Source organism: Amblyomma maculatum, chromosome 5, assembly GCF_055883805.1.
Source record: "Amblyomma maculatum isolate TAMU_Amacu chromosome 5, ASM5588380v1, whole genome shotgun sequence".
NCBI lineage: Eukaryota > Metazoa > Arthropoda > Arachnida > Ixodida > Ixodidae > Amblyomma > Amblyomma maculatum.
In genome coordinates this window covers 126,967,401-126,990,450 of record NC_139348.1, presented here as the reverse complement: position 1 = coordinate 126,990,450, position 23,050 = coordinate 126,967,401, and the positions used below count along the sequence as shown (strand labels likewise).

Here is a 23,050-nt window from a genome sequence, read left to right as displayed (position 1 = left end):
TTCATTTTAACATGCGGAATTCCACAGCACTGGCAAATTTAGTGGCGCCGGCTCTTCGGTAGTGCTCTGCTACTGTGGACGTAATTTTCGCTGAACACGGAGCTGTAGCACAAATCTTGAAGGAAAAACGTGCGATGAAGCTTCAAAACTGGCAAGCGCAGCAGCGAGGACACTATTTTGCTGGTAACTAAATCTTATTTGTATGTAAACATTTCGGGAAGCGTTGCGATGACCGAGGGCTCGGTTTGTTTATACGCAGTGCAAGAAGAAGAGCAAAAGCGTGAGAAACACGTATTGTGCATTACAAGTGCTCTGTTTGTTGTTTTTTTTCTCTTCCTTTATGAGCCCATCGTTCAGTAAATTACTCTTTTCATAGTTTTATTTATTTCGGCTGTGGCCGTCATTGCAAGTACGCTGTTGCCATGCTGGCCCCTGAAAAATGCTAACCGGTTGACGCCGCGGGCCGCGCCGGCTCGCTAGCAATCACGGAGTCTCCGTTTACGTCATAGTGTGAGTCACTCTACTCCGACTATGTAGTCTGAGGGAACAGTTTGAATTCGACCGGCGGAAACAAGAAAAAAACCTCAACTTCTTATCGCAATATCTCAGCAATTATTCAATTTTTTGCTGCCGGATATGAGGCGACAGTGTCACCAAATGTAGTTTATTAGATTTTCATAGCATCTTTGGGTGTCTTTAGTGTCCCTTTAACGGATTTCGAGAAAAACCCACCATAATATTTTACGTAATGAACAAGGACTTTTCTTTTTTTTTTTTTTTTGCCTTACAGTAAATGGTGTACAGTTAAGCCTGTACGTGACGAACCTTCACGTAGCAATATCTTCTACATTATGAAGTTTCTCAATTCCTTCAAGTAACTCCAAGCAACAAACGTGCTCCGGTGGTTGACCTTGATATATAGAACTTGCCACACTGGCTACCTCTTAGCTAGTTCTGAATGAATGGACATTCGGCAGAACCACGCAAAACCCCCATGATGACAGAACACGAACAGATATGACAGAAACACCTATGATCGTAACAAGCGACTGCAGCTGATGTAATGCGCCGTGCTCCAGTACCAACAGCACATCTATGTGATAAATGCAGCAGTCTCCACTGCTTTTGCTTTTGGAACGTGGCACTACACTAATTCATGCCCCAAAGCAGCAAAATAATAACGGAAAAAAAAAAAGAAGACAAACACGGGGCGAACAATGTGCACCCATCACAGTGATGCATTTGATCGCATGATTCCGGCACCGATAGTTCTCGTGCAATAGCAAGGACGTTGGAGCATGCCGATGACATGAGGTAGAGAATCTCTTTCCTGGGGCAATAATGGCGAGTAGATTGAGAGTGGGAACATGCATCTCTGCATCGCTGCATCTCTCTACCCTTGCTATCCACTCCACTTATAAGTTAGTTTATCTGCCCTTCACCCAATGTTTTTTGCACCACATGCATTTCTTCCAGCCATCTTATTTCAGCTACTGTGGCATCGGCATATCCAAACTGGAATTAAGGAGAGGAAATAAGCTTGGTCATGGCAGGGAAGGGAAAGGCAAGATAACTAACAAAATGATTTATGGTTTGGTTTATGATTTATGGAATTTTAACTTCCCAAAGTGACTCGCGTTAAGAGAGACATCGTACTGGAAAGCTCCAAAAATTTCATCCGCCTGGGGTTCTTTGCACCGACACCACACAGCACATGGATATCCTGCTTTTCGACTCCATCGAAAAGCGGCCGCCGCAGCCGAGATTCAATCGTGCATCCCTGGGTACAGAAGCCGAGTGCCCTAACCACTGGCGCCCCAACAGAGGGCAAGTGTAGGAAGCGGTACTAGAGAGAGTCAGGTGGGCAGATGAGGTTAGGGAGCTAACAGGGATCGGATGGCTGTGGCTGGCAGAAGACCGGATTAGTTGGAGGAATACGGGAGAAGCCTTTGTCCCACGGTGTGTGTAGCCAGTACAAAAACGGCGACGATTGGCAACTCACACCCATCCTCTGTTTGCAACCGACTGGAATAACTGTTCAGAGTCCCTTTGTGATTCGAGAGGGAGACCCACCGTGGGGGTTGGACGAGGCCCTCGGGGCGACCGCAAACTCCAGGTCGAGGGTGCGAGCCTGCTTGGCCTGGGCCTTGGTGAGTGACCGGTTGTGCTGTTGGGCACGGTGAGCTTTGAGGTCGATCTCGGTGCGGAAGGCCGCCGTGAAAGTGTCGTTCCGGCAGTCGCCCTCCTCACACAGAAAGTGCTCCTGCCGGAAGTGGTTCCGCAGGTATTCGTAGTTGCTGCACCAGGTGGATAGGACAGGAGGCAATGAAAATGTGCAAGACAGGGTCACGTGATCTGTGCCTGAGGCATGCCGGTTAGAAGGAAGAGGGGGGGGGGAGGGGCACAGCTAACATGCCAGTTCTTTGTCCTAAGCACAGAAAATAGAGCGCTTCCATGCACTGCTTGCTTCTCTTTGTATGTACTGCTGGCCCATACAAAGGGTATTTATGAGGCTGGAGAGAGAAAAAAACATGAAAATCTGCAGCATTTCAACACTACCCCGAAAAAAAAAAAATTTTTCAGCACACTGCGCAAACTACGGTAGACACAATAATGGGGAAAAAAAAAAAAAAAAAAAAGGAATCTGAACAGAGGGAAGATTGTGCATATATGGAAAGCAGAAAGTTTTGCCTGAGTTACGGCTCTCTAGCCTGCATTCAAAAGGAAAATCTAGGTAGCAGATGAGTGTGTTGTGTTGTTTTGGGTTTTATGGCACATAGGCAACTAAGGCCATCATGCGCCAAACTCAGGGTAAAGCAGTTCTTCTTAAAAATAACTCAGAGTTTGTTTTGGGTTTTATGGCACATAGGCAACTAAGGCCATCATGTGCCAAACTCAGGGTAAAGCAGTTCCTCTTAAAAATAACTCAGAGTTTGTTTATTAGCTTTACTTCTTTTAAAAAATCAAAAATAGAATAAATTTGACAATAGCATTCTCTCCTAGCAAAAGACTTGGATGAAATGGAATGTGTTTATTATAGAAACATATAAAATGTTTCCTCCTGATTTTCTCATATTTCATGCATGACATTAAAATGTAGTTAACTGTCAGTTGTTCATTGCATGTCTCACATGTAGGTTTTTCTTGTCTGAGGAGTATTAAGTTGTGTGTGAGATGTGTATGTCCAATGCAAAGGCGACACAAGAACACTTCAAAAAAGCGCTCTTTATGACTCGATGACTTCCATTCTTGAACTATAGGCTTTACTAAGTGTAGCTTGTTATTTGTTTCATTATCCCATGAAGCCTGCCATTTAGCTCTTAATTTAGTCATTATAAACTTTGTGCAGTCTTTACGGTAGCAAATTAATTCTGTGGCTCAGCATTATGGTCAGAAAAGCTCACTTACTAGAAATCACAGTAAAAATTTGTTAATTTCAATTTAAAAGCAAATTGCAAGAATATATAAATGATCTAAAGGTCGAAATTATTGAATGCTCACCTGCCCATAGGACTGCCAAAATCCAAGAAGTATCATGGCAGTTTGTTGAAATCTGAATGTCTAGCAAGCTACTCTATTCAAAAGTTCATTCATTTTTTTCAAGTTTTCCCTGACTGTTTCAGCCGCAATTCCCAAATCACTGAAAAGGCGAAAAAAACATTGTCCCTTATATGTGACTCATTTAAGGGAAGAAACTATTCAATGAAGCTGCAAGTTTTACCATGACAACACATCTTCTCTTCCTGCTCGAGAAAGGCAATTTTGTCTCGAAAAAAGCCTAGCTTTAGGCCGTGACTAGAGATGCCATCACTGCTTCTCTTCCAGCTTTCCAACTTTTTTTCCAATAACCTTTCTTCCAATAACTTTTTTCTTTCCTTCTGAGCAACTGATGCTCTCACTCAGCGTTTGCAAATATCTTTGTTTTTTAATTGAGGCACATAAAAGCAATACTGCCACAAATACAATCAAACTATTCAAACTAGTTTAAAACTAGTTTTAGCATGGTCTATGAGATTCACGTGGCGTGAGAGCAAGCTTCAGAACGGCTCTGAAAAAGGAGAGTTGAGCCGGTCGGTAAGCTGTGATGGGAATAGCAGCGCTCAGCTAAGGAACAAAGCCTGCCTTTTGTCTTCTTTTCGCTGGCCATGTCTACTTCCTGTGTCCCACTTATCAAAGCTGTTATTCCCGTCAGAATGACTCGAGTATAGCTGCATGGAGTCTCACATTAGGAAATCGAAAGTACACAAGACTGCAAGCAATACTGGCTGCCACTTATTCCGCAGAAAATGTTTTTGAACGAAAGGTAAGTGCACGGAAACAGAGTGCCAACCAGCGCAGAAGAACACAATGTATGACGTGGCCACTTCATGACCACAGCTAAAAGGCAGCTTATGCCTCTGTCATACGGGAAAACTCCCAATTCCCTCAAAATTCCTTCCCATATAGGACCATAATAAAGTTCCTACCCTACCGAATTGTCGCCCTGTCACAAGGCTAAAAATTACAGATTGCACTTAGCTTCACTTGGGAGCTTAATGGCAAAAGCCTTTCCTCTTTATCTTTTCCTTATTTATGTTTATTTTCTCTTCTTTAATTTTTTCTTCATTTTTTATCTCACTCAGATGCTTTAGCCAATACTGGCTTGTTATGTGGCTACTGGATTGGATTCTAGATTTCTGAATTGATTTACAGGTGACCCTTCTGGATTGACTTCAGGCTTTCGGCTGCTGATAGCCCAATGTTTAGATACCTTAGCCAATTTAGCCAGTGTTGGCTTGTTACGTGGCTACTTATGTGGCCAAAAAAAGGCTTTCGCCTTAAAGGGGTCCTGCAACATAATTTGAGCGCATTGTTTTCCTTGTTTGTTGCAATTGTTGAGTTACAGCGATGCTATTATCACCGGTCATAATGCACATATTTCGGTATATGGTGTTTTAATTTGCTCAAGAAGCAAAATCATGGCACTGTTGGTACTGGTGCACAGTGGTGGTTTTTGCAGCAGATATGACGTCAACAGGAGCGCGTTTGACGATTAAATACAGTGGCCGACCGATTTTTCGGTCTCTAATAATTTGGACCTTATTCAGGAACCGTCACGCAGTCCATAGGAGTGTGTACATTTTCACGACCAATATTTCGGACTCTATGGTGTCCAGAAGTTAGATTGTTTTAACGAAATTTTATGTGAGCAATACTGCAGTGATCGTTTTTTGGCTGAAAGCTCATTTTTTCGGCATTACTTAGGCGCGAGCGGGCATCGTTTTTGCGAGCAAGCAGTTTTGCGCGGTTGTGAAAGCTAGGCGAAGCAATCATTCGGACGGACTAGCTCGGTTCTTTGTTCATCGTCGCCATCTGAGACAGTAGCAATAAGCGTGTTGTGTTTGTGTTGTGTTGGGTTTTTTGGCGCATAAGCAACTAAGGCTATCATGCGCCACGAGCAAGGTGAAAATTTTGTTTTGCGAAAAATGGGAAAATGAGTATGTTAAAACTCATTTGTTTAAAAAACCTCCTTTTAAAAACTTCGGTTGTGTTAGATTCAATGGCGCCACAGCTGCCAACACCATGATGTGCCAAGCACAAGGTTTCAGTTTCTCTAAGTGAAGTATGTTTCATTTTTTTCTACAGTTTGTGTAAAACATTTGCTTCCCTTATGAAACTGAAAACACAAGATAAATCCAAGTCCATCACCTTCTAAAATCAGTTTAGGGTGAAAAGAAACGTATTCTTTGTAAAATTTGGCAAAACATTTTTTCCTTATCCTTTCAAGACCTGCGCATAAGAATAAAATGTGGTCAATAGTTCCTCTCCGCATTTTTCGCATCGGGGTTTCTCTTCTTTTTTCATCAAAAAAATGTGTGTCAAGTGCGTGTGTCCAATGCGGAGACGGCATAAGATTACTTCTATAAAACGCTCCTGATGCCGGCATGACATCCATTCTCCCAAAATGGGCCTTACTAAGTGCAGTTTATAAGTAAACGAACGACCTTTTCATAGTGGTAGCCTACAAAGAGCGTGATCGGATTGAAAATAGAATGTTAGCACCGTCTGCCGCGGCTCGCTCCAACGCCGCCACTTGCGCATTCGTGATTCATTGGGGCTCTCGTTCCGCTCGCTTTTTCCCACGAGTTCCATCTCGTGATCTTGGCTATTGTTGTTAACCATGGAAACTGAATGTTATTGCTTCGCTCGGCGCATGCATTCGTTTGCAGCATGACCGACTGCGTCACAGCACATCGTGAAGTGGCATGAGTATGACGAAAGCAGGACTGGCCAAGATATTCTAACTGGAGGGTTATAAAGGTTACCGCTTAAGCATGATCTACTTCTGTGGGGCACCACTGCACATGTGGTGGCCGCTTTGAGTGAGTTGCATCTTTCCCGGTGGCTCGCACACCTGCCGCGTCTGCATCAGCCAGTGTGAGCGCACTGGTGGCCGCACCCACCATATCGAATCACACGAGCGCGTGCGCATGGGCAGCGCGTGGAAGCCGATCACAGTCACAGATCGCACTATGCTCGCTAGGCTGGCTGATGCAAGCCTGGCAGCCACTATACACTGTGGAGAGCACAAAGCTCAGCAAACTGATACCGAAAAAGTGCAGCTGTATCATTACTCAGCAACAGTGCACTTTGACTGGCATCACACCAGCTGTTGCATGGACATCAGGTCTGCAAAAAACATTCCGGCATGCAGTTCAAACTTGAACAGGGCTACTTCGATGACTGCTAACTGCTCTGGTCACACCATGTCATAGCCCTCCACTGGGAGTCTGTCCAAATTAACCTGCGTGAGCTCAGCTGCACTTGAAAAAATTCTAGGAGGCACTTAAGGCCATCTAGGTGCAGTAAGGCAAAAGCCTTTACTACAGTAGAACCCCTTTATAGTAAAGTCACCGGAACCGGCAAAAATCTTTACTATATCAGTGGTTGGGATGACATGTTCCTGAAGATGCTGTCTGCTAATTAATTACCTACTTACTGATTATGTCCTGTAAGTAAAAAAAAAAAACTCTCTAGCATACCTTGCGTCTCTCTCTTATAGTCTGTTTGTGCAATTTTTTTCAGTTATAAGGTTTTCGTTTACATTTTGTGGAAGTACCTCTTAAGCATGAGGGCACCGCGTCTATGAATAACAGAATTTAATTTCACGTGAAAACCAAAGCTTTGCTTGAACATGGCATCATGTTCCGCTGTTTCTGTCATTTAAGAGGCAAGAGATGAGAAATGCACACAGGGCGGTCAAGCGCTGCATAACTGCACATGCCATACCTCCACTGCTTTCCAACGCTGCTTCGTGCTGCACAATGATGTGAATGTTTAGCCGTTTCTTCCTCACCCTATTTCTCGTTGCACTTTTACTTCCTCTTACTTTCTGAATGGCCTTCAGTAGAGTTAGTTGTTGGGCTAGTTGGTACTCTAGATTTATGGACATAGTTCTCAGCGCGAAGGCATGCGGCCAAAGAAAAGAAGAAGGAAGACTAGGGACAAACAGAGTGCTGCCGCCTTCTTTCCATGTTTGTAGACAGCATTATTTTTTTTTCTCCTACGCACTGCTTGCTTTCCCTCATAGCTCTAAGGCCTAAGTAAAGTTGACTTCTCCTGAGTGGTACTAAGCATTGTGGTAAGGGCACTTAAAAAAAAAAAAAAGACACTCAATATTTTGTTTTTGAAAAACAATTGCCTCACGATTTTAAGTACTGCGTGTGCGGCGATGTCATTTCGTGTGACGTCGTCGCCATGGCCAGACATTTTACAAATGGCCAGATTTTTACAAAAAATGTCTTTACTATAAAGGGGGGAAAATGTACAATCATTGATGGAAGATGAACTGAGACTTAAGTTTCATTTTACTATATCTGAGTTTACTATAGCGGGGTTCTACTGTATTTATTTTTGCTATTTTTATTTTTTTGCTTTTTATGTCTTTTATTTATTTTTAATGTACGGCTTTTGGCTATTGATTGCTCAATATTTAGATACCTTAACCAATTTAGCCAATGTTGGCTTGTTATGTGGCTACTGTTGGATTGGCTGTGGATCTGTCTCGTTTGACATGTTCCTGCGAACGTCACTTATGAGCCAAGAAAAATGAGCATTAGAAGGCAGACACAAACATGCCTTTTGCCGGGGCCAATCCAAATTATCAGGACTTCCAAATTAATGCAGGCGGAAAAAGCGACAGTTCACTGTGCTCTTCGAAAAAGGAAGTTTAGCCAATCACAATATATTTGTTGGTTTTTTTCTTCATTTTGTTTGTTTTCTTGTTAAGGGGTGAAATATCGGTGAAATAGGGGGAGTGAAGTATCCAATCACTGCCAAAACAAGCGCAGCGAGCACTGCTGTAACAACTGCCCATGATACCACCAAGTGCGGGGGGAACCACAGAGAGAAGGAGGAGGAAGAGAAATCCTGGGTGGTACTCACCGGTAATACTGGAGGCGGTAGTCATCCCCGCAGAAGTGGCAGTAGTAATGGTCCCGGCGAAGGTGGCGGTACAGCTCGTCATTATCAAAGTAGCGTATATCACAGAACTTGCACAATGGGTGGCCCTTGTGCGATGTGTCCTCCACGTCTCCCTGGCTCTGGTGGCGCACCATGTCACGCCGCGTGTACGCGGTCCGCTCAGTAGGGAAGATCTATGCGCGCACGACGAAATTCGTTAGCTGGACTACCACAGCTGTCACATCCAAGACTGCTTAGAATACCCAGGCTTTGATTGAAACGTGTAAAAATGCTAAGCGATAAATGTGCGACACAAAGCCAGGTCACACATGCACATACGTGTGCGAGAGCCAGACTGGCACTTAACAAAACGGTTATAACAAAGGCTCATTTTTCACGGGACTCTCGCTACTGGCTGAAAAAAAGCACAATGCTCTACTAAAGCCCTGTGCAGGAGATAGCAACCCTGCCATACATCTGCTGTAGGGTACTGAGCTGGACCGTTCCAAGCATATGATTGAACGTACAAAGCCCCAATTTCAGCACTGAAACTGGTGACGAAATGTTTCCAAACCTGCCAATGCCAAAACTTTGGAGGGGCAGGGGCAAAGGTGATGTGTCCAGGGGCTGTACCTGCCTACTTTGACAGTGACTTTGCCAAACAAAACTTATCTCGCTTCAGGAACTGTCTGCGGTAACTTTTCAAGTTTGTTCTTGACAAGTGATGATGCTTCCCAGACTGAAGTTTTGGAAAAGCTAAGTTATTCCCCAGCAGGCTGCAGTGCTCATTTCTGGGGATGAATACATCCTTATTTGCACCAAGTGCAATACCAGCAGTAGAATCTACAGAACAAGCACATCGTAAAGCAATGCTACAGCTTCAGCCCAAAGGGAAAAAATGCAGTGACAATCACTAGCCTTTCATTACCAAAAATGGCGTCTCTCATAGCCTGAGTCGCTTTGGGACGTTAGACCCCACAAACCGAAACAACTAGCCTTTTTTGCTACTGACAGGATGACGGTATGCACCCAATAAACATTCACATTTCCATTCCCCGCCTTCTTCTTTCATGCCCTTTGCTTTGCAACTTAAAAACCGACAATGCTGTAGTTTCACTAGAAGGAACACTTCCAGCTAATCGGTCAGGAAAAAAACAAAAACAATAAACATGAACCAAAACAACGCATTGCAGCTCGCTGCATCACAACAAGGTTACTGTTGAATACAACTGAAGTCGACAGTGAAGCTCCACCTGCATGCATGACCACCTCACAAAGTTCCTCTGCAACAAGAAGACTGTCTCTAGTGAACGCTTTTCTTGCTACTTAAGAAGAAGCTGACCAGAAGATGAATCTCTAAGGTCAGGCATTTTCATGGTAATGACTTGTCTGACACAGCTAAACATTAAAAAGCTGATTTCATTCACAGCTGCGAGTAAAAAGTAGAATAAAAGAAAGCAGGAAGTAGAAGAAAAAAACAACCATATACCACCAGTGGGACTCCAGAATGAAACCTCTAGATTTTTTCAACTTTCTAATCAATTACCTTTCAGCCATGAAATGATTATATTTTTAATTTCACATCTGCCAACACAAAACGAAATTACAGGATTGCACTTCACTTCGCTTAAAAGCCTAATGGCAAAAGCCTTTACTCTTAATTTATATTTCTATTTTTTTTCTTCATTTTTATTTTTATTTCTTCATTTTTCAAATTGCCTCTTTTTTTATCTTTCAGAATATCATGAACAAATCTGGAATTTGGCTTTTGATTAGCCAATATTTAGATACTTCAGTTAATTTAGCCAATGATGGCTCATGTGGCTACTGGATTAAATTCTGCACTTCTGGATTGATTTATGCCTTTTCTGGATTGGTTAGTGGCTATTGATTACCCCTCATGCTTACATGATTTAGCCTATGTTGGCTTGTTATGTGGCTATTGTCAGGTTGGCTGCCTATGTTGGCTTGTTACGTGGCTATTGTCGGGTTGGCTATGGATCTGTCTCATCTGACACATTCCTGTGGACGCCACTCATGAGCCTAGAAAGGCTTGCACCTTAAAAAAAAAAAAAGGCATGCCCCTATGCTTTCACTGGTTTCAATGACTGTTGGCTTCCTTAGTATGCAAGTCTTAAGCAGGCTAAATGTCCAAGAGTAACTAATACCCCTGTCAAGCGTGCAAAATGAAGTGCACTTATGGCGAGTGTCACTTACGAAAAGTGCACTCTACCACTGCTGAACTGCGTAACATAAGTGCACCTGCCAAAATGTGCACTCAGGTCGGAGTGCGTTCGCAAAACAGACTTTGAGGGCTCAGTGCGCAGCCTCACCGGCAGAAATTTGTCACAAATGTATTATGCAATAAGATATGTATACAAGTTCATTTTATGTGTTTTGTACATATTTTTATTTGACAAATTGTTTCATAGTGACGCTTGTTATATCACACAACAAGAACATGATGTAACCATGTACACAACTTCCAAATTAAGCATAGTGCGCTACTGCGGCCACGCCATTTTAAGCTAGGGGGCGGTGGTTGTTGTTCGTGGTGTTTGTTGATGCGGGGTCTCCGAATCATGGCCCGGTGTCAAATTTTGAGCATTTTTTGTATGTTTTACAACTTTACAAAGCAGTTCTCTGAACTTCACGCTTGGAGGTTCCAATTTCTTTTTTCAAATATGGTTTTCAGTCGCCAGTTCTGTACCGATGAGTGCTAATGCGAGTGCACTCTGCTTTCTCGTTTAACACTCCATAGCGTAAAGTGTCTTTCGAGTTACGAAGTGCCCTCCCAATAGGCAACTGAAAAACATATTTGGAAAAAAAAGAAAGGAATTGCAACCTCCGAGAACAAAGATCAAAGAACTTGACCCCGGGACATGATTCGGAGACCCCACATTAACAAACACCATGAGCAATAACCACCCACTAGCTGAAAATGGCGTCGCCACAGTGGCGCACCCCACTTAATTTGGAAGTTGCGTATACGGTTACATTATTTTTTTTTATCTGATATTTTGCTTGTCGCTATTATAAAACAATTCCTCGGGTAAAAATATGTAGAAAACACGTAAAATCAACTTGTATAGATATCTATTACACATAATACATTTGCGACAAAGAAATTTCTGCCAGCGAGGCTAGCGAGGCTAGCGAGGCTACTCACTCGGCCCTCAAAGTCTGTTTTGCAAACACACTCCGACCTGAGAGCACACTTTGGCAGGTGCAATCATGTTACCCTGTTTAACAGCGGTAGAGTGCACTTTTCGCAAGTGACACTCGCCGTAAGTGCACTTTATTATGAGCGTTTGACAAGGGTATAACTTGCACACTTGACTGGGGTATAAGTGTGTGACAGGCCAGAGAAAAAGAAAGCGATGCAAAGAGCAGCTCCTCACCTTAAGGTGCTCGACGCAAAGGTCACAGTAGGAGCGGTTGTGCTCCTTGCGCACATGGTTGCGCAGCATCCCAAAGGTGCTGAAGGTGGGCTCCGGCTTGCCCTGGGCCGAAGGTGGGCAGTACTTGCAGCGGTTCTCAAGCAGCGCCCGGTAGATCTGGCGCACCGAGTCATCACCAAAGCAGATCTGAGGCCGCACATCCACCTGATAGAGCCGCTTGTTGAGCTCCTCAAAGGGACGGCTCTCCCTCACAAAGATCACCTGCCACACAAGAGATGGAACGGGAAAACATGAGCACATTCAGCATGTGCACCATCAACACGGGGCACCGGCAAGGAGCCAATCTCGTAACACAAACTGCAACAACATTAGGCTTATGCACTCATCGTGACGCCAGCATCTACGCGTCCGACGAAGTAGGAGGGAGCTCTTACGGCTTAAGGGCACCCCTGTTATCATACTTTAGTGCGTGCGTGCAGTATGTTGTTTGCCGGTCACTTCTTACATCCAGAGATAGATGTGCTTAGCTCGTGTACAAGAATAAAGCGAGTGACACATGCTTATAAACGCATAGAAACTGCATAACGTACACAGTGCACTGCTGAAGCCAGTAAAGGCACCATCATCTGGTCACATGCATGTCGAGAAAATCTATTATTTACTTCAGCTACAAAAAGTACTGACAAAATTATTTCGAAGGCCCACAACACCCTCAAGCCACATCATACCACTTCCAGCACTGCTCAAAGGAGTAGACACATCGAATATCAGTTGTGTGTTCTCTCTATGGAATGATGCATCTTACACTAGGAAAACATGGAGAGCTGTATGGATTGCGCCAACAAGTAGTAACAAATTCATTTTTTTTTTACTTCATGTTCTTTCAACAGCTGAAGGGCAACTGCAACAAAACCAACCATTCTAGGTCACGCGAGGCATACAAAATCTGTAGTATGGTCACTCGTTTCTTAGTTCCAATTTACACCAGCTCTTGAGCAAGCCTGCTCAACACTTCGAATCACAAAATGTGAACAAGCGGTGACTGCATAACAGTTGTGTATGAGCCATATGACCTCAACATCATTGGCTGTCACATCATGACAGTCGTTCGACTGTTGAAACCAAGACCAAAAGAGCAAGCGAAAACAATCCAGCTATAAAATATTCAACTGGTACAGGTGAATTCCACATTGTGACTCGTGTGTACAGTCGTGCCTCGTTAATATGTACACTTTGGTTTCCGACCAAAACTGTCCATAAAGCGAGTCATCCATAATAACGAGTCATGAATAAAAACAAAAAGGATTTTATTGAGAAAAGAGAATTGTAAGTAACGACTGCTTTTGTACATAACGGTGCGCACTGGACTCAAAATTTCACAGAACACCGGAAATTTTGAGTGCATTATCCTTGCCATTCTTGTCTTCGAAAAACTGTAGTGCAGTCTGAAGCGACTCGCTTATACCATGACACCCGTGATGTTGGGCTTTGTGTTGGTCAAACTTGCGAGCACGAACTCCTCACTGACCGATGAATCAGCGTCTGGTTCTCTACTCACCGCCACTTCCAAAATGGCCTCTTCACTGAGCAAAGTAGCCGCTAAGTAGCTGCTTGAGATAGGTGTCACCTGAGGCGAGGAAACAGCTGAGCTGTCGATACTAGTCCCTCGCAGTTTGGATTGACTGAGATGGCTTTTGCCGCTTATATTCACAGATTTCTTCGCGCCTGCGTTCAGCTCTATTCTTTTGCGTTTAACTCCCGCCATGCCAAAAGCCAGACTCAAGTTGAGGGTTACAGGCTCCTGATGCTGTGCACTTTTTTGCCTAGTTAATCTTTCTGCCTTTTCGTTCTTCTGATTCTTTCTTTTTTTGCCTTGTACTGTTTCTGTCAGGAAGCAAGGGAGTCAAGTTGGCAAGCTGCTATGCAGAGGGTTATCGTACATCCCATCTTCTTGGCGCCGTTTTTATGTGTTCCCAAAAAACAAACACTGCAAGCTGAAGTATAGTTTAGAACGACGGCTAGCTGACTACGAAGAGCTCAGACCTTGTCAAGGCCGCATCGTTGACTCAAAGCGAAGCCGACATACGGACCGCCTAGTGAGCATAGTTTGGCAGTTCGGCAGCGCAACAGGGACGAAAACCAGGAGCATAAGAGGGAAGAGTGTCCAGGACGGGACGCCCGGTCCCAGTTGCGTGTTCGTACGTCGCCTTTCTTTTGTCGCTCTACTTTGTGAGTGTGTCTTAACTCTCACCGAAAAGCATTAACGGCTTCATGGAACACACATTGCTCTTTGGGAATGAAAACTTCAGTTCCCACCACCACTGTAGGCACTTGTCTTTCTTCCTGTCATTTCTTTCTTACGCTTTTACCGGCCTCTCTGTTCACGTTCAGCAGAATTTACTGCAACCACATGTTGCTGTTTTCCCGACTGCGGCGGCACTTCCGCTGGACCCAGAAATCTCCTGGTTCCCCCTTTCGGGGTCTTTCTTACGCTGACCCTCGGTTTGCTGTGTACGTTCTTCTGCGCTCTTACGCTCCCCCTCCCTTAGAACAGCGACACGCCCGCTTTGGTTCTTTGCAACCCTGTTCAGGCATCCCGCCGTATCGGCTGTCGCGTAGGTTCGCGGGCGGCGCGCCCTTCTTTAACTTGCGTTAGGACTCCTCTTTTTTTTTTTTTTCTAGCACTGTCCATATTCATGAGACAAAAATGCATGGGCCCAAGTGGGGCGCGTGCATTCTACCCCTGTCCATTGTCCGGACAGAGAGTTTCCATATTAACGAGGCATAAATACATTGAAAAGGCTTCGTCCCCAGAAAAACTGTCCATAATTCGGGTCGTCCATATTAACGGGGGTCATATTAACGGGGCACGACTGTACGTCATTCCAAAGAGACAAAATATTCACGCCAAAATTTGATGCACCTATCCCTTTGGCAAGCATCACTGAGGCTAACTCCACACATATTACACCGTCCAAGCATATTACAAGCTGCTGCTAAGCCTCTAATTTCGCGTCTCACGAGCCACATAAGGCTTTCCCTTTAATGAATGAAAATTACGACATGCTACGGTTCTACTCTGGTAAAAGGCCACACTTTCATTTATACAACTTACGCATTATGTTCAACTAGAGGAAAATATGAAAATTTGTGTGCACAAACTAGGACCCCCTCTCATTTTTCCAAAAATAACAAAAATGGCTGAAAAGCTTCAGGAATTCAAACATTTGCACACTTCTGCGCTCATGGAGTTGCATCTTTACACCTAAAAACAAATGCATTTGTAATCAATTAATCACTGTCTGTATCATCTGACGGTGTTCCTGCAACCAAACTCGGCTCTCGTGTCCTTCAGTAAATCATTTCACCATGCGCAAGAAGAGAAAAATGGTAGGGGTGTAAGCATGATTTAAACCTAGTTATACGTGCAATACCTCTGTTAGGCATTGTTTAATATTGTTTAGCCAGGTTGTACAAGGTTTGAGAATGGGAAGGACGCTCAAGCTTCGCCTTAGAACCGGCTTTTCAATCTGCAATTTTTTTATATTTATGCTTCAAGTTGATTTTAGGGGAAAGGAAAGCAGATTATCTGTCTCACTTTTGGTAGATATCTACATTTCGTTACCCACGTCAACTTTTCATTCCGTACTTTTAATTATTTAAGTTGGTTTTTGGGTCATTCAGTTCCCAAGGTCATTCAGGTCCAACTCAAGGTCATTTCCACCAAGTGAGGCGGAATCCGAAGTTGCACTCCCGAGTAGTAGAGTTTACCGTGTAAAAAAGTTACAGCACCAGACAGCACTTCTTAGCCGTACTGCGAAGCTTTGCAATGTCAACTTTTTGCCTTAGTTTTGAAAATGTCCTTTTTGCTAGGCCCAAAAAGACCCTGAGATACTGTCCAGCAAAGATTTCAAATGTGGCGGAAATGGCTGACTTTGTGAAAAGGTCTCGAAATGCTTTGGAAAAAAAAATTGGAACCGTGTACGCACAATCTCAAATTCAGTGCCCCAAAGGGTTATGTGAAGAGCGCACTGTTAAGCGCTAACCGCATGAGGTGAAAATTTGCGGCGACACGTCGCACGGCGGGCTGAGGGCCACCAAAACATTGCCGCTCGTCGCTGTCGCTCAGTTTCTGGGTTTTTAGAAAATTTTGCGTGTCGCCTGGAAGCAGCTCACGAGGCGGCCAATCGCAGAAGGCTTTAGGGTGCTCAACTTCTGTTCTGGCTTTTTCTGCGGGTGAAGTCGGTTTGGGCGAAGAACCTGGTGCCTGCAGATGCTCACATCGCCTGATTTGTATACAGTCCTGCCCCGTTAATATGACCCCCGTTAATATGGACGACCTGAATTATGGACAGTTTTTCTGGGGACGAAACCTTTTCAATGTATTTATGCCTCGTTAATATGGAAACTCGCTGTCCGGACAATGGACAGGGGAAGAATGCACGCGCCCCACTTGGGCCCATGTATTTTTGTCTCGTTAATATGGACAGTGCTTGAAAAAAAGCAGAGTAGCCCGAACGCAAGTTAAAGAAGGGCGCGCCGCCCGCGAACCTACGCGACAGCCGATACGGCGGGATGCCTGAACGAGTCCTGTGGGGTTGGAAAGAACCAAAGCCGGCGTGTCGCCGTTTTAAGGAAGGGGGGGAGGGGGGGGGGGGGGGGGGCGCAAGAGCGGAGAGGAGCGTACACAGCAAACCGAGGGCCAGCATAAGAAAGACCCCGAAAGGGGGAACCAGGAGGCTTCTGGGTGCAGCAGAAGCGCCGCCGCAGTCGGGAAAACAGCAGCATGTGGTTGCAATAAATTCTGCTGAACGTGAACAGAGTGGCCGGTAAAAGCGTAAAAAAGAAATGACCGGAAGAAAGACAAGTGCCTACAGTGGCGGTGGGAACTGAAGTTTTTTTTCCCAAAGCGCAATGTGTGTTCCATGAAGCCGTTAACGCTTTTCGGTGAGAGTTAAGACACGCTCACAAAGTACAGCGACAAAAGAGGCGACGTACGAACACGCAACCCGGACCGGGCGTCCTGTCCTGGACGCGCTTCCCTATCATGCTCCTGGTTTTCGTCCTTGTTGCGCTGTCGAACGGCCAAACTTTGCCCACTAGGCGGTCTGTATGTCGGCTCCGCTTTGAGTCAACGATGCGGCCTTGACAAGGTCTGAGCTCTTCGTAGTCGGCTAGCCATCGCTCTAAACAGTACTTCAGCTTGCAGTGTTTGTTTTATGGGAACACATAAAAACGGCGCCAAGAAGATGGGATGTTCGATTTGCCCTCTGCATAGCAGCTTGCCAGCTTGACTCCTTCGCTTTCTTACAGAAACAGTACAAGGCAAAAAAAGAAAGAATCAGAAGAACGGAAAGGCAGAAAAGTTAACTAGGCAAAAAAGTGCACAGCATCAGGAGCCTGTAGCCCTCAACTTGAGTCTGGCTTTTGGCATGGCGGAAGTTAAACGCAAAAGAACAGAGCTGAACGTAGGCGCGAAGAAATCTGTGAATACAAGCGGCAAAAGCCATCTCAGTCAATCCAAGCTGCGAGGGACTAGTATCGACAGCTGAGCTGTTTCCTCGCCTCAGGAGAATCTCAAACAGCTACTTAGCGGCTACTTAGCTCAGTGAAGAGCACATTTTGGAAGTGGCGGTGAGTAGAGAATCAGACGCTGATTCATCGCCCAGTGGGGAGTTCGTGCTCGAAAGTTCGACCAACACAAAGCCCAGCATCACGGGTGTCATGGTAAGCGAGTCGCTTCAGGCTGCACTACAATTTTTCGAAGACAACAATGACAAGGATAATGCACTCAAATGTGCCGGTGTTCTGTGAAATTTTGAGTCCAGTGCACACCGCTATGTACAAAAGCAGTCGTTAATTACAATTCTCTTTTCTAAATAAAATTCTTTTTGTTTTTATTCATGACTCGTTATTATGGATGACTCGCTTTATGGACAGTTTTGGTCGGGAACCAAAGTGTCTATATTAACGAGGCACGACTGTATATATGAGCGCATGAGACAGTTCAGTAAGAGCTTGGCAGGGTAGTAAAAGAAAAAAAAAAGGCTAGTGTGGCTAGATATTGTTAATTTTCAAAAGGAGGAGGAGCAAGTCACTGCTTACAATTCAAGTCAGCATCGCAGTGTAGTAGCGCACCGCTACGCTATGACCTTTTAAAATGCAATGCGCTACAAGAAATTTCATTTGTGTTTTATCGTACTTCATGCTGTTTAGTGTTAGAAACAGGATATAGTAGCGTGACTGCGCTCCCCTTGACGAACGACAAGGTGGCGGTAACAAAGCAAGGCTGAAAACGCGCCTCTCCATCGCTCCATGCGGTGTGCATCAGCGGCAACGACGAGCGTTGGCGGCGGCGGCGCGCGACGGATCGCCACGAGTTGTCACCTCATGCGGTTACCGCCTTATCAGCAGTGGACCAAACCACATCTAAACTCAATAAATGGCCTCTGTGAATAGCAATAATATTACGGGAGAACATGAGAGGAAATCCAGTTTCTAAATATTGAAATAAATAAATTTAGTGCCCTAAAAATGGTAAGCACGTATTCCATAAAATAGTATTACTCGCAAAATCCGTCAGAACACAAAGAAAATGGCAGAACTGTTCTCCACCAGCGTGCTGTTCTTACCCTGCTTCTAATTTGATAAATCGAGGAATACCCAGAAGGTTACACAGGCAATAATAATCAAGCACTGAAGTTTGAAGCGAATTAGCCTTTTCCAATCAATGTCATGCACACAGGTCTGTGATGGAAAGGCCAAAAATCAGGCCTTAAAGTAGAACCACTGCTGACACTAGACTTCAACTGTTTATTATCCCTACCACAGGCACAACTAACACCAGTGTCCTGAAATAATCCACCCATATGCATTACTGAGAACAAAACAGGCTATGGTAGGTGCACAACACAAACTGCACTCACTGAGAATATTTTTACATTCTATCGAAATTGTTCTTTATTTCTTTCACCCAACCATGTAAACGGAGAGAACGAAGTGGAAGCTACAAGGCCTAAAATGCACAATGTGTGAAGCTAAGTGACCTCAACATCAATAAAAAATGGTGCTAAGTCAGCCGTACCACTTTGAAACAGTCAACAGCTGCTGATTAATTTAAGTTATCCGTCCTGCTTGCAGCATTTCAAACGAGCTAGTAAGAACCAAGTCAGACTAACTGGTAAATCACAGAAAATCACAAGTAAATGACAATAAATCACAGAAAAGCACGGACTAAAAATGCAAAGTGGCAGTGACGGATTCTGGGTGCCAAATAGTCTGGAGAGAGACACGCGCAAAGACCTAATGTCAGAAGGTCAATGCTTCTGTTCAAAAAGGGCAAAACAAGGGTCCAAAATGCTTCTCAGTGTTAGCGTGAGATGAATATGCTCATTATACTTATCAGGTGCCTCCGCTCGTCTTCTCTGATGACATTTACATACAGGAGAGGCTGTGCGGTGATTGAGTAGCCGCATAGACTTCAATTTGACAAAAAAAAAAAAAAAAAGCTCCACTGTTTGTATATATGCTGGCCATTCTAATAAAGTGTAAATCATCGCTTCTTTCTACGCGTTACTGGTACATCCAAAACATGCAAACACAAAGGTGAGGTGCTATGGAACATAATGCATACCCACTAGCATGAACCTTCAGTTACAAAAGTCAATATTGCAGCCACAGAATTTCAGCAGTGGTGCCTCTATTTCTCAACAGTTCACAGAAAGCTCCATGGGGATCTGCAAAAAGGCCACCTTGAATGGAATGCCCCCCTCAACAAATGCACCTTAAATGTGGTGTGCCACTCTCTCACATCAGGAGAGCACACACTGTTGAGGCGCTCCCTCTCCTCACCGACTACTACTAAATGCACTGCACCCAGAACAACACCGGCCATCCTCACTGCACCAACTGTGAAGAATATCTTGATAACACTGATGCATTCTGGGTATGCCCACACATTCAGACCACCCTTGGCTCACTCCACCACCACAGCTTCCCAAAACGTTCCAGGAAGCTCCAAGTAAAGGCTTCAGACCTGTTCTCGCTCCACAACACAGGGAATGGCAGTCCAATAGATATGCTTTCTCTCCCTCCCATAAGCTCATTGATTTAGGGGAGTTTTAAGGGGCATCAAGGGCAAGCTGAAGGTGGCCTGTATAGATGATCGCCTGGATTTCCTAAAAGCTGAATTATAAGGTAGGGGAAAAAAAAAGGTGTTGCCGCTGGTGGCTGTATTCAGATGCGAATCACGGTGATTTCAATACAGTCTTGCTATAGGAGGCATTCGAGGCTAGCCCAAATCAGTATTCACTTCCAAACAATGATCACAGATTCTTTCTTTATTGCTGACGCCACAAATTTGCCTTACTCGCTGGGAAAAAAAAAAAAGGGAGTCCATTTTCAACTTCCAAGTTCTTTTCCTGCTGAGATTCTTGCCTTGTCTGACAAGCATAAACCCCTCACGTCCTCTATTATATCGATGGGTATCCCTCCCGCCATAAATGCTCTTACTGCTCGAAATACCCTGACACCGTGCACGTGCCGTGGGACCGCCCACACTGCCAACAACACACACACTCACTCTCATCCATTTATCGGCCTTGTTCAGGAGTGGCTTGCACTACCTGAAGGGGAAAATGCAGTGGCATGTTGGACGGCCCTCATGTGCAATATCAACAGGGTCCTCCCAGATGCATAATCCTCTTTTATCATTTTCTTTTTTTTGTGTGTGTGTGTGGCTCTAGAGAACCCATTGATGTTATATTTCCTTTGTCTTAATTCAATTCTGTTCAATTCAATTGAATTGTTTACTCACTCACTCAGTCACATCAACCTCCAATTTCTCAGTAACATATTCATTTTTGTTTTTCCTCTAGAATTCCAAAGAGCACCAACAAATTTTTACTAGGAACAAAAATGGGATGGACTTGCATTCAGCCCTTGTTTATAAGGTAGCTTCAGCATTTTTTATTTTTGCCTCCTAGGCAGACCTAGGGCCAGTAATGATCAACTTGCAAACCTAGGAGGTGCCTCATGATTAAAGAACCCCTGCATGTGGAATACACAACCCCATCTTCAGCATGAGCCTGGCACAATGTATGAAGAGTGAGCATACAGTGTTGTGCAGATTTTGATACGAATATGTCCTGCTTTCTGACTTGAACTAGTGGTGAACACCATTCCATTAAAGATGAATGGAAGAACATATAATATGTGCCTCTATTCATTTTTTGATCATGTGAAAATATTTTTGCGGGTACTCCTTTATAGCTATAAATTTGTAGCTTTATACATATAATTATAAATGCTACACTAAAGGTGCAAAATGTTACAAACTCATTTTTGCTCTTTTGGTAATTCATACCCAGTCACGTATACTGCATCACATCGCTGAAGATTAAGCCCTGTGCAACACCAGTTCCAACACCTGTCCATGGAACACACTGACCTTTACTAAGTGCTCTCTTCTTATGATGCACATTTCCAGAGCAACTGTCACCGTTAAATGCAGCAGGTCACCATGCATATGCAACAAGGACATTTGCAACAAAGCTTTACCCACATTCACAGCAAAACAGAGGCTGTAATGGCATAGGTATGGCTGCACAGATGCGTAGCCTGGACCAGCGCCTATATTTTACACAGTCCGGGCTAACACACACACACACAAGCTAAGCTACAAGTGGATTTTTCTTTTGTGATTACAGCTTTAGAGAAGTAATGCCGGCCATAAGCAGGGCAAATTGGCAAATTCGTGCGGGCTAGGGACTAGGGTACAAATTACGATTTGGAGTTGTCAGCTCAGCGTTTCTGTGCCGGATCCGGTGAAAATTTCCCACGGGAACGCTGCTCCGCAATCCGAAACTTTAGCCGCTCGCTTCAAAAAAAAAAAAAAAAATAGAGTAACTTCGGAGACACGCATTTTTCCCTATTTGGTAACAAGTGCCTGAGTGGGAACAAAAAGAAAAAAGAGACACGAAGAAACGGCGTGGCGTCCCTTGTTCATTCATTCTTTTGTAAATGATGACGCGGGAGGAAAATAAAAATTAAAGAAGCAGTTGCGTAATACGAAACTCTACAACCGCCCCCGCAACCAGATACTATTCTTCGTTGTATTTTTTGGGACAGCACCTTCCCTACGACCTGTCCAGTCAAGACTTTCTCCTCTACGCTTCGCAATGAGGTGCCCTTTGTAAGATAAGCGGTTTTCGTGACGCACGCCGAAATGCAAGATCTCGGTGAGCGGTTCAAGAATGCAGTGACGGAAGTCTGGTGACCTTCGTCAGAAACCGAACGGGACTACTACCGCTTCCACTTCGGGGACTTCGGGGGGGGTCAAAAGACGGACGAAAGGCTTCGCTTCGGAGATTACTACAGTCAACAGACTCACGACGTCTTTCACTTGACATGCCATGGCTAGCCATGTAACTGATAGGGGCTCTCAGAAGTCGCCAATGCTCGGACTAAAAGGCGCACGTGGAATCGATGCATTCTTTCGGTTTTCTTCAACCGAAGGGAATGCTAAACTTGGGACATCAACGTCGCTGGGACAATTCATAACCGTGCAACAAGCCGCTATGAGCCGGCTGCTGTGACAGCGTTGTGTGACGACGGAGGATTCGGCTAGCAACGCGTGTAGGCCATCGGGTAGACTGTTCGTGAATAAAGCATCGTCGTTGATTAACGCGGACGCGGAAACAACGGCCAGCGGCCGATCGGCCAGGACGCTGAGCAGAGATAACCGTCTCGAGACACCGCTCTTGGGTCGACAGACTCGCACACAAAACGCAGCCCTGCCTGCCGCGTGCCAATCAAAAGAAAAGGCACAACCTAAAAGTAGCATCCGAACGAAATGGGACCTCACCTTGGGCAGGTTTCGGCGGCAGATGGGGCACTCGCTCTTTCGGCACAGCACACGCATGCGGGTCGAACACTCGTGACAGACAGGGTGGTCACACAGGCCGATCGCGTAAACGTGGATCTCTCGCCAGCAGACGATGCAGACGTTGTCCTCTTCCTTGACTTCCATGGTCGGATGGGGGGAGAATCGTAGTTGACGGCACGACACAGACCTCGGCAACCTTAGGAGAAGCAGAACAAGACCGTGGAGGCGTTTTTTTCCAGCCCACGACTCGGTGCTCGAACTGCGGGACTCGGCAACACGTTCACGCCGATTCACAAGTCCGATATGGAGAAATAAAGGAAGG

General features: G+C 44.7%; 1 protein-coding gene across 1 annotated transcript in view; it reads right to left on the bottom strand.

Moving 5' to 3' along the window:
• The window catches only part of LOC146189485 (E3 ubiquitin-protein ligase ZNF598), a 35,976-nt gene extending 12,943 nt beyond the window's left edge, over positions 1 to 23,033 (bottom strand). The window contains exons 1-4 of the mRNA XM_084604290.1: positions 22,708 to 23,033; positions 11,844 to 12,104; positions 8,425 to 8,636; positions 2,074 to 2,297 (exon numbers count right to left, since the gene is read on the bottom strand). Of these exons, the coding sequence (XP_084460416.1) occupies positions 2,074 to 2,297; positions 8,425 to 8,636; positions 11,844 to 12,104; positions 22,708 to 22,872 (862 nt within the window). The 5' untranslated portion in view covers positions 22,873 to 23,033. The remainder of the gene's footprint in view (positions 1 to 2,073; positions 2,298 to 8,424; positions 8,637 to 11,843; positions 12,105 to 22,707) is intronic.
• Positions 23,034 to 23,050: the final 17 nt, after the last annotated feature.